We start from the raw sequence: 11,742 nt of genomic DNA on the forward strand, positions 1-11,742 counted from the left end.
TTGAATAAAAAATGTTGTGTTTTAAAAAAAAAATGCCTTTGTCTTTTGTTTAGCTATAAGAATGTTGGATTGATGCTCTTTCATTTCTTACTATCCCTCTCATGACACTCACTAAACGTTGCGACTCAAAAACCGTGTGGGGGATGTTTTCCTTCACGTCCGCGCTTTAACTTTAAGAACCGGGTTGTTTCCAGTCTAACCATCCATTGTCGACTCATCCTCCTAAGAAGATGTGCTCCAAACTAGCTAAACTCCACGAAGCCTACGTGAATTTGCATAGGGTCAGACACAGTCTGATACCGAAGCCAGAAGAAATAGAGAATGTGAGAATGTTAAAAATCACTGAAGACCTGATAGAAGAGCTCTTCAGAGAAGAAATGAACAGGGAAAAAGAAGAATGGACAGAGAAGTACAGACTTCAGAGACAGCAGCAACAACAACAACAAGAGCAGCAGCAGCAGCAACCTGAACCTGACAGAGGCTTTGTCGATTGCCGTATCGACACCAAAGAGTTCTTCTTTTCTTTCCGAAGAAGCAGACCTATCGCCAGAAAGTCTATCCTCAGAGGACATCGCATTCTTAGAAACTAAAAAAAGAATGCCATAGCAAACAAAAAACAGCCCTTTTCAGGGCTACCCCAATACTCTAGAAAAGAAATAACGATCGATTTGCCAATGTGTGTAGGTAGAGTAGTGTGAAAATAAACACTAACTCTTTTTAAAAAAATGTGAGGGTATGTGTTTGTGTGTTAGTAAGTGCTTAAGTAAGTTGGTATGAATAGTAGATTAAAATCATGGTTTTTTTTGTGTTTGAGGTGTATATTTGGAGTTAGATTGGATTGCTTTGCGTATGTGGATAGTCTAATGAAGTGATTTATAAAAAATTTTAAAATAGTGATGGGTAGCATAAAAAAGTGAGTGAGTGTTTCTTTTAGGTCCGCGCGTTGTTGTTTTTGGTCATGATGTAGGTAACATCAATTTTATGTTTTTTAGGGGGATGTTTTCCTTCACGTCCGCGCTTTCACTATAAATTGAAACTCGCTGGGCAGTCTAGCTACCCGTGTTGATTGATCAACACCAAAAATGAACACGAGACTGTCTAAACTGTTGGAACTTCATGTGCATCTGGAATATGCCAGGCGCCTGTTGAATGAACTGGCCGCGGAAGCCATTGTGGAGGAGGGAAGGATAAGAGAGGAGGAGGAAAGAAGAAAAAAAGAAGAGGAGGAGAGAAGATATAAAGAAGAAGAAGAAGAGGAAAGAAGATACAAAGAGGAGGAGAGAAGAAACAAAAAAGAGGAGGAGGAGAAGGAAAAGAAGAGAAGAAGAATAAATTTCAGAATCCCAGAGAGCGAAAATTGGGATTCTGAAGCGACATATCCTGCCTCTGCTCTCTCTCCCAAAAAAGTAAAAAGTAACTGGGGGATAAGATGTGTATGTGGCGCCAGGCCTGGAAGGTGCCACCATTAACCAGGTGTCCATGAAGTTCCAAAAAAACAGCCCTTTTCAGGGCTACCCAATACTCTAGAAAAGAAATAACCATCAATTTGCCAATGTGTAGGTAGAGTAGTGTGAATATAAACACTAACTCTTTTCTAAGATAGTGTGAGGGTATGTGTTTGTGTGTTGGTGCTTGTAAGAGCTAAGGTATGTTTGTGTGAATAGTAGATTATGGGTTTCTTTATTGTTTCTTAGCGTATGTGGAGAGTATAGTTTGGGTTTTGTAACCGCTCACGTACGATTGTGTGGATAGTAGATTATGGATTTTGTTTATTGTTTCTTAGCGTATGTGTTTGTGTGTTTGTGTTTGTGTGTCTGTGTTTGTACCCGCTCACGTACGATTGTGTGGATAGTAGATTATGGATTTGTTTATTGTTTCTTAGCGTATGTGGAGAGTATAGTTTGGGTTTTGTAAGCGCTCACGTACGATTATGAGGATAGTAGATTATGGATTTTGTTTATTGTTTCTTAGCGTATGTGTTTGTGTGTTTGTGTTTGTGTGTTTGTGTTTGTACCCGCTCACGTACGATTGTGTGGATAGTAGATTATGGATTTGTTTATTGTTTCTTAGCGTATGTGGAGAGTATAGTTTGGGTTTTGTAAGCGCTCACGTACGATTGTGAGGATAGTAGATTATGGATTTTGTTTATTGTTTCTTAGCGTATGTGTTTGTGTGTTTGTGTTTGTGTTTGTGTGTTTGTGTTTGTACCCGCTCACGTACGATTGTGTGGATAGTAGATTATGGATTTGTTTATTGTTTCTTAGCGTATGTGGAGAGTATAGTTTGGGTTTTGTAAGCGCTCACGTACGATTGTGAGGATAGTAGATTATGGATTTTGTTTATTGTTTCTTAGCGTATGTGTTTGTGTGTTTGTGTTTGTGTGTTTGTGTTTGTACCCGCTCACGTACGATTGTGTGGATAGTAGATTATGAATTTGTTCATTGTTTCTTAGCGTATGTGGAGAGTATAGTTTGGGTTTTATTATATGAAATGAAAAAGTAGGGGATGTTTTCCTTCACGTCCGCGCGTTGTTTGGTCATGATCTAGGTAAGATCAATTTTACGTTTTGGGGGATGTTTTCCTTCACGTACGCGCTTTAAGTATAAGAACCCACAGTATTCGTCGTTCAAACCATTCTGCAAAGAATAAAAAAGAAGATGGCTTCTAACCAAATGGACAAAATACAAACATTACAAGACGTTTTAGACAACTTAGGAATGATGGAGCAGATGTTGATAAGACTGGTTGAAGACCATTATTCCTATAGTCCCCATCGTGTAAAGATGGAAATTAATAACTTAAAAAAGGTAAAGGACAAGATTAGTGGTGTCATGAAAGAGATAAAGGAGGAGAAGGAGGATGAAGAGGAAAGAATAAGAATAAGCAAATGGAACGAAAAGATTGAAAAAGAAGAAGAAAATGAGAAGAGGAAGAAAGAAGAGGAGGAAGAGAAGAAGAAAGAAGAGCAGGAGAAAAAAAAGAAAGAAAAGAAGAGAAAGAGTGTTGGAGATAAAATAAGAACTTGGTGGAGAAAAAGAAGAAACTAGAAGCAGAAGAAAACCCAAAGGCCCTTTTCAGGGCCAGCCATATTTCTCGAAAAGAGATAGCCTTTTCATTGCCTACCCCTTTTTTTAAATTTAAATTTAAATTTAAAAAAAACTTTAAAAAAAAAAAAAAAAAATCCCAAAAGCCCAAACTCTATTCCCCATGTTAATTTCCCTTGTCCCTAGACAGACCCAAACTCTATGTTAAATTCCCATTGTCCCTAAAGTGGCCCAGCGTTTTTCTCCATGTTAAATTTCCATTGTACGTATATTGTCCCACGATTTTTCTCCATGTTAAATCCCCTTGTACGTATATTGACCCACGATTTTTCGCCATGTTAAATTTCCATTGTACGTATATTGTCCCAGGGGTCTCCGTAATGCTAATTCCCATTGTACGTATAGTATCCCACTTAACTACTAAAAACTCGTTCGTATTTTACCATACAAATGCAGTAATCTATAAATATTGAATTCTGTTTGAATTCAGTCTAAAGAAGCAATAAGGGGAGCTCACCAGTTATTATATACTTTTGACAGAGTGATGTATGTAAGGTGAAGTTGTTTGCATTTAAAACATGCACAGTGGAGAGATAGTTGGCATACATATATGCTACTCCGATGTAATTTGGCGACATTTCTTTGGATATTGTACTTTTGGAAATTGTACATGATCTAAACACACTGCTAAAATGACTGCTCCCTTGGGCTCAAAACAGCAGCCTGAATTAGTTTAAAGTACACTATCCTTAGCAACTATTAAAATAGGGAAAATGAATTTTGCCAGACTAGACAAAACCAGCTTCTGATGTGCAATGAATGGATTATCAAATATATAAAATGTAAAAAAGTAATAATCTCTTTTTTTAACAATTTACCTCTGAAGTTTAGGAAGTGAAAAAGACTAAATAGAGTTGGCTTTTTTTAAACGCACATCTAGAGTAAGGCAATGCTGTATACTCTATAGCCCATATTACACCCATTAATCATACACCAACATAAAGGGAATTAAAGGTTTTTTGAACAATACCTAAGATACACAAGGTTTGTTTTAAAAAGCCAGTATAACCAGTGAGGAAACCCGGGGAAATTCTTTTTCTCTAAAATTCAAATCCTATTTCGAAATACGAAACTGTAGAGCGCCACTAAAGCGAAACCGGTCATATATATATATATATATATATATATATATATATATATATATATATATATATATATATATATATATATATATATATATATATATATATATATATATATATATATATATATATATATAAGAGAGAGAGAAAGACATAGAGAGAAAGACTCGTATACTTATTACTGTTTGATTTTTTCCTCAGATGAACAGTAGCATAGAAGAGACACTACAAACACTGTTTGATGACACTTCTATCGTCATGCCCACTGTACATAAAGGATCATGAGTAATGATCATGAATAAGGACAACTAAATGACATAAATGACCTGGTAGATAATGCCACAAACAAAGAAGTTAGGAAGAATGCTACCAAAAAGAAGGTAAACAAATATATAAAATAATATTACCAAATTACATCAGACGCGGCAAAGTCCAAGCCAACCTCAATGTTTTAAAATGAATGTAGGTATTGGAAACGCGGAAAGTAACCATTGAGCTGAAAAGTTGGCAGACTTTGTTGAATTATCAGTTAAAAGAGCATGTGCGGAGCTTAGAATCATGTATCAGACACACAGTTTCATTCAGAAACTTAGAATCATGTATCAGACACATAGTTTCATACAGAAATTTAGAATCATGTATCTGACAGTTTTATTCAGGAAATTACAATCATGTATCAGACAGATTTTAATTCAGAAATTTGGAAACATGCATATGACACAGAGTTTCATTCAGAAACGTATAATCATGTATCAGACACAGAGTTTCATTCAGAAACTTAGATTCATGTATCAGACACAGAGTTTCACTCAGAAACTTAGATTCGTGTATCAGACACACAGTTTTATTCAGAAACTTAGATTCATGTATCAGACACACAGTTTCACTCAGAAACTTAGAATCATATATCAGATAACAGTTTCATTCAGAAACTTAGATTCATGTATCAGACACACAGTTTCATTCAAACACTTAAAGTCATATATCACAGACACAACCGATTTGATTCATAATATCAGAACTATAGAACCACTGTTACCAAAATATACACTATTATAGCACAATTGTAAAACGGTCCCTCAGGATTCGAATTCCGTTCCTTATCAGTCATTCGATTTATTCCTACTGTATTTATATTCCTGTATTATTTGCCAAAACGGCTCGTTCAGTTCAGAGGATACATGAATAAATGCATTTCATGACAAAGCTATTTAAAAAATGTTCTCATTAAAATTGTTGGTGCTTTAGCGGTTAGTACAGAGTATTTCACTTCTTCAAGCGAAGAAAATATCACATTTTCATTGATTCATGCGATGTATCACGTCAGTGAGTGATTATCTATGTATTGTGATTTCTGTGCATTATTATTTCGTTTCTATAATTATTGTATGCATTTGATTTTTTTTTTTTTTCTTTTGTTGTATAACGTCCAGCATTTTTAATGGCAATTGGGTCTGAGTTTGATAATGAATGCTTTTAGTGACGTGTGCTTTGTGACTAATCCAAATACATGTCTCCATGTCAAATATAATATATGTCTTCAAAACTGATTATAGTGCCCCACTTAATCTAATCAAAGCCACCCAAACCGTTACTTTGATCGAGTGTTTAAAACAACATATGTGTAATTAAGTTTGCAGACATTCTTTTGCATAAATTTGATGTTTGTTTCGTTTTAATCGCTGACAAAAGTTTTTGGAGCACGTACCTTTTAATTACTGTCTGGTATGCCGATGTAGATATTATCTATGTATGGGGCTTTTAAATTGCTGCTGTTTTCATCCGTACCAAACGTTCCCATCAATCGTTTACACGTCATATTGGGTCTCAAGGTAAATTTGTTTGATTGTTTATTGAAGTGTGTGTGTGTGTGTGTGATTTGGATTTTTAACGTAGCTTTAACAATTTCTCAATCTCATCGCTATGATGTCTGCAGTGTGGCAGTTCATAGTGATGTTTAGCACTGGGGCATCATGCCGCAGACAAGTCGCATAATGGCCCACCCAGTCACATTATCCTGACACTAGGCCGACCAGTCCTAACACTAACCTCTTAATGATGAGCGCCAAGCGAGGCAGCTGTTAGTACCATTCGTATAAGTCTTTATTATGACTCGGCCGGTGATTGAACCCACGACCTATCGCATGCGAGGCGGACGCTCTAACCATTAGGCCACCGAAGCGGTCGTGAGTAATGATAAAATTATTATTATTATTATTATTACGGAGATATATTAAAGATTTCTTGTCCATTAATCGATGTGTCTGTTTGCCTGTCTCTTGTGTCTTCCCTCACACTCTAATGCGGACGGAATTAGTCATTCAGACTTTCAAAAGAATTAAGTGACACTTGGTACATGTAGTCGTCATCATCTCAAGATACGCATGCGTTGAATAAGAGTGCGCTTCCTCGAGTTTGTTAAGTGTTTTGCAGTCATCGTATACTTGGAAACAGATTAAACAGATGAAATGTTTCCGTGCCATCTTCTAATAGTCTCGTTTGCTCATTTAGAGACAAGGAAGAAGAAACGTTAATGGATATATTAGTCTAACTCCTTGAGTTATATACTAGGTATCAAGTTGTAAGCTACTATCCTTTTTATTTAGTTAAGTATTATACAACCAATAAAATAAAATAAAAACATTTGTGTCCTCCCCGTTAGGCGCAATGCTAGTCTCTTCAGTGCAAGGTGATTGTTCTAACTACGCAAAAACTAAAATGACTCACCGACGTATATACCGAATCCCCCCCCCCCCCCTTTCTCTCTCTCTTTCTCTGCTCAGAGTGTTTTAATCAAGTATTGAAATTAAAACAACGTTTTTAATTTACTGATCGAAGTTGCAGCCACTACTCTGTGTGTGTGTGTGTGTGTGTGTGTGTGTGTGTGTGTGTGTGTGTCCATCAGGCATTCGTATTTTTTTTTGCCAGGGAAAAATGAGAAGAAAATAGTAATATACGTGATATCGTGTGACAGTGAGAATGCGTTTAATGCTAAATACTAGATGGGTTTAGTGGTACTAGCAATCTCTTTATCCAGACGAATTTCGATGGACCATAGACAATTATTTTATTATTTTATCCTACCCGTCTAGACGTACAAGTATTTTATTAATATTGGGCAATTGTTCCCTGCACCGTCAGTGACAGTTAATATCAGGTTTCTATGCCATATTATGACCATGATAAGAATACATATATATTAACCAGTCACCGTGTTAATGCAGTTTTTGCAAGATCAGATTTCCAGAATCGGCCCAACAAATTGCCTCGCACACGTTGTTTTGATGGAGTCTGTATTATCTATCTATAACGTAATTTTATCTTCAATGTCATTCCACGTATTAATCAAGCAGATGTTGTTTTTCTCCTAAGTGATTGCTGGGTATTACTTTTTAAAATGTTACGAAATATATGAACATTTTCATATGTATAACCACAGAGTTTTGTTCTAAATTCTAAATGGCGTTGATAAGGTCGAGGGTACTCATTTTCACTCACTATTGACGGCGGGTGGGTGTAAAACTGCAGGGATGAAGTCAGCTTATAAAGTGTTTGATGTAAGCTTATTGTATTACTGTATATCCGTCCTATTGAGCCGACAAAAGCATATACATGTTGATGATTTCATTGCAGTGTATTAAAGTGGGCGGATTTTCATCCGATATAGTGTATGAAGCTAGACTGACCTTGCCGATAATAGTACGACATAGTCTGAGCCATATGTGCTGTAAGGGCTATTGGTAATGCACAATTCAACACAGATGGGTGGGGGATGGTACTCTGAGTGTGAAGAAATGGATACAAATTATGGTAATATTTATGTCCCGTTTCTTTCAGTTAAGTATCATGCATCATTTAGCAGCGAGTGTGTGAAAGAATATATTATGATAACAATAATTTCATATATTTGTTTCTACAGATTTTTATGGCATAACGGTACCAATTGCGCAAGTCCAGGTGGGCGGAGTTTAAGGTGTAGGAAGATTGCATTCAGAAATAAAGAACGACACTAGCTGTGATTGGTGCATTATGTAAGAGTTGTACTTTCTGTTAGGTTTTAAAAACGTTAAGCCTCTTGGCAACATGTGAGATTATGTTAATTCTGATCTAGATCATATTTTGTATTGTTTATGATTTTTTTTTTATAAATGTGGTACACACGGCTGAAACTGTGTCTGTTGTGACTAGATAACTCTTACCCCTATCTAGTTCCAACAGAGTTATCTCTCTTAAGTTCAAATGAGTACCTGGTTTTGTCCTTGTCAAACTGACAGTCTTGCATTGTTCTCTATGAAAGCGTGTGACATGCATACTGAGGTAGGATAGGAAGTACATTTATTTCACAAAACATTAGCATTGATGTATATGGAAAAACAATTGGTACCATTATACCTTATGCAGTGTACAGCAATATGGAGTATGTATGAAGTGAATATGAAATGCCACTGACTTTGAATAATCCATGTAATGGCAATATGGAGTATGTATGAAGTGAATATGAAATGCCACTGACTTTGAATAATCCATGTAATGGCAATATGGAGTATGTATGAAGTGAATATGAAATGCCACTGACTTTGAATAATCCATGTAATGGCAATATGGAGTATGTATGAAGTGAATATGAAATGCCACTGACTTTGAATAATCCATGTAATGGCAAGGAGAAGTGAATATGAAATGCCACTGACTTTGAATAATCCATGTAATGGCAAGGAGAAGTGAATATGAAATGCCACTGACTTTGAATAATCCATGTAATGGCAAGGAGAAGTGAATATGAAATGCCACTGACTTTGAATAATCCATGTAATGGCAAGGAGAAGTGGAACTTGAATGAAACTTGTTGAAAATGAACATGAGCTTTTTTGTACCTACTGTTTGTAAATAAAAAGAATTATAGTCAGCCCTGAACAACTTTGGCAGATTGCCTACAAAAAGGTATAAAGTCCTGTATTGGCCATAAGCAATAAGTTTTAATAAAGACAATAATACAATTCTCCATGTATTGTGGTAATAATAATAATAATAATAATGAAATGCTGTGATCTTCCCAAAAATGAGGAGTAAGAACATCCACTTTCTAGGCATATGTGTCTTTTTGTACATGCTGAACTTGTAATTCATTTTTTGTTAAACTTGAGTAATTGTTGAATCTCTAACCACTTTTGTGGCATCCTAATATGGGCTGAAGGCAAAATGTACGTAATCTAACACTTTGATATAGTGTGTTCCCTTTATGCAGACCACCAGCTACATTTAACTGCCTTCTTGTGTCCTGGTTTTCTAATGTATCCAATGTTCAAATGTCAACAAAAAAACAACATAAATAACTAGTTATCACAAATACAGAAAAGTGTAAACAAAAAATTACCACTGACATGTTCATAATTAACTGTACAAATAAGTATCAACTATACGTTGGTTATTCAACACTTTATACATGTTATATTTATCGTCATTAAGCATGTTCCGCTTTACGTGGTTTAACAGTCGCAGTTAGTGACGATTATGACATCTACCACAACTCTACGAACAACCATATTGTAAAGTATACAACTTTTGACAAGGGACCTAGGATAAGGTACGAATAAACAGTGGTTTCTCCCATAACAAGTCATTACTAACGTACTAAAGGTACATGCCTCACCACCCCCACCTCCCCACCTCCGGCGAAGACGAAGGCCCAAAGAGGTTTTGGCGTCCCAGGACATCTGGCGCACGTGATTTTGGCGCCCCAAGACCTCTGGCACTCGGGGCAACCGCCCCGTCCGTACCTCCCCCCACGTTAGTACGCTACTGCAGGAAATAATCAGACTTTCTAAAGTTCCGGACTCATAACCCAAAATGTGAGGAAGACGTCCAGTGGTTGACGATCGTAGTTAATACTTTCATGTATTATGCGCACTGGTAGTTGATAGACCAATATTACGGCGTTCATGAAAACTTACTCCCCTTCGAGTATCGATCTATGTTTTCCTACACAATGACTTTTATATGTTAATCCACGCTAGACGTATACATTCTTCGATTCTCGATCCATCAGTCCCGCCTTCTCTGCCACTCGCCTTCATGGGAGTGGGATGGAGAACACCTTATTACACAATTTTGTCACCTTATGATTGCCTTTTTTTTTTTTTTGTTTTTTTTTTTTGCATTTTCTCCATTGATGACTACCGATATTGATATTTGACAAGTAAGCTATTTTAATCGCCTTCAGTTTCAAATCATGATCTAGGTATATTAGACTGAAATCTACTTACCCATAAAGAAAATGCACACAAAAATCTCCATAACGTATATGATTGTTATCATGTTGAGCCACCGTTCATTTCCAGTGCAAACAGCATATTGAATTCAAAATGTCATAGTCTGTTGCATTTGAACAAATACAACAAGGAAGTATGCTAGAGGGATTCTAGAATAGGAGAGCTTTTACAATAGGATTTTGAATACACGTCACAAACCATGTTTGGCTCATTACCTGTAAATATTAACAAAGGCCTTCTCCGGGGAATACCCATGTAAAGATAACTCTGTACGATTTTAAGAGTTATGAGCCCTATCTCAAATAACTTTTAAAGTAATTCTATGCTAGCTTTCTCAATGCTGTTTTCCAATTTTTACGCAACATTTTCCTCAGTATCCAGTTATATTCGTGATGAGGAAGTTTGCAGTGAATATTAAGCAATGTTATAAAAAGAAAAAAAAATTCCAACTATTAGATTCGTAGCGCATAGATGTGTTAACGATCAAACATTTGCAGTGTTAAGCAACATGTCTTACTCATTTGAATTGGGATGTGTCCTTTTTTTCTTTCTTTTTTTTTTATTTGCCATTGGCATTTCCTATATCACGTATTTGATTTACAAAATCCCTGATCAAAAAGTAAGATTTAAATTTTGTGATATGTTTGAGTCCAAACATGATATGTATTACTAAGTACGTTAGTTAATTAATTAAGCTACGCGTGTATTGTTGTTGTTGTTGTGGGCTTTAACGCCATTTTTCAGCACACGATGGGCTATGCATGGCGGCTAGTATGCATATGCATGGTGGAGGAAGAACCCAGTAAAACCCCAGGAAGAAACACCGACCCACGAGAAGCTACTGGCAAGCTTTCTCACATACCCACATTGGCCGAATCCTAGACTCGAATCCACGCAGATAGAGATGAGATGGCAGTGATTCGTAACGAAGAGCGCTTTAGACCACTCGGCCACACGGGGCCCCGCTACGGGTGTGATAAATAAAGTATTAGGCAATATAAAATGTTTGTCACAAAGTCATAATGTAGCCTGGTGGGTGTAAAATTACGCATGGACGTAAGACAGAATATTTAGTGTTGAAGTAATCCAAGTCTAGTACTTCGCTCAGAGGCCCAATGGCAGCTGACCAGGACCAGAGCACCGTTTCACAAAAGAAACAACGCCCAAGATTTTCTTAACTTTTTAGGTCCGACATTAGATTACGGGTGTTTCATCAGCTAGAATAACGTACACGTTCCTACGTTTTCCAGACAATTTCTAGGAACTTTACGGCACCTATCTGGCAGC

At 36.6% G+C, this 11,742-nt stretch overlaps 1 protein-coding gene across 1 annotated transcript in view; it reads right to left on the bottom strand.

Annotated features, from left to right (window-relative positions):
* Positions 1 to 10,685, bottom strand: part of LOC149775955 (uncharacterized) — a 70,258-nt gene extending 59,573 nt beyond the window's left edge. The window contains exon 1 of the mRNA XM_089940834.1: positions 10,450 to 10,685. Within this exon, the coding sequence (XP_089796960.1) occupies positions 10,450 to 10,501 (52 nt within the window). The 5' untranslated portion in view covers positions 10,502 to 10,685. The remainder of the gene's footprint in view (positions 1 to 10,449) is intronic.
* Positions 10,686 to 11,742: the final 1,057 nt, after the last annotated feature.

The sequence above is a fragment of the Sinohyriopsis cumingii genome, chromosome 18 (assembly GCF_028554795.1).
Source record: "Sinohyriopsis cumingii isolate HCF-2022 chromosome 18, ASM2855479v2, whole genome shotgun sequence".
NCBI lineage: Eukaryota > Metazoa > Mollusca > Bivalvia > Unionida > Unionidae > Sinohyriopsis > Sinohyriopsis cumingii.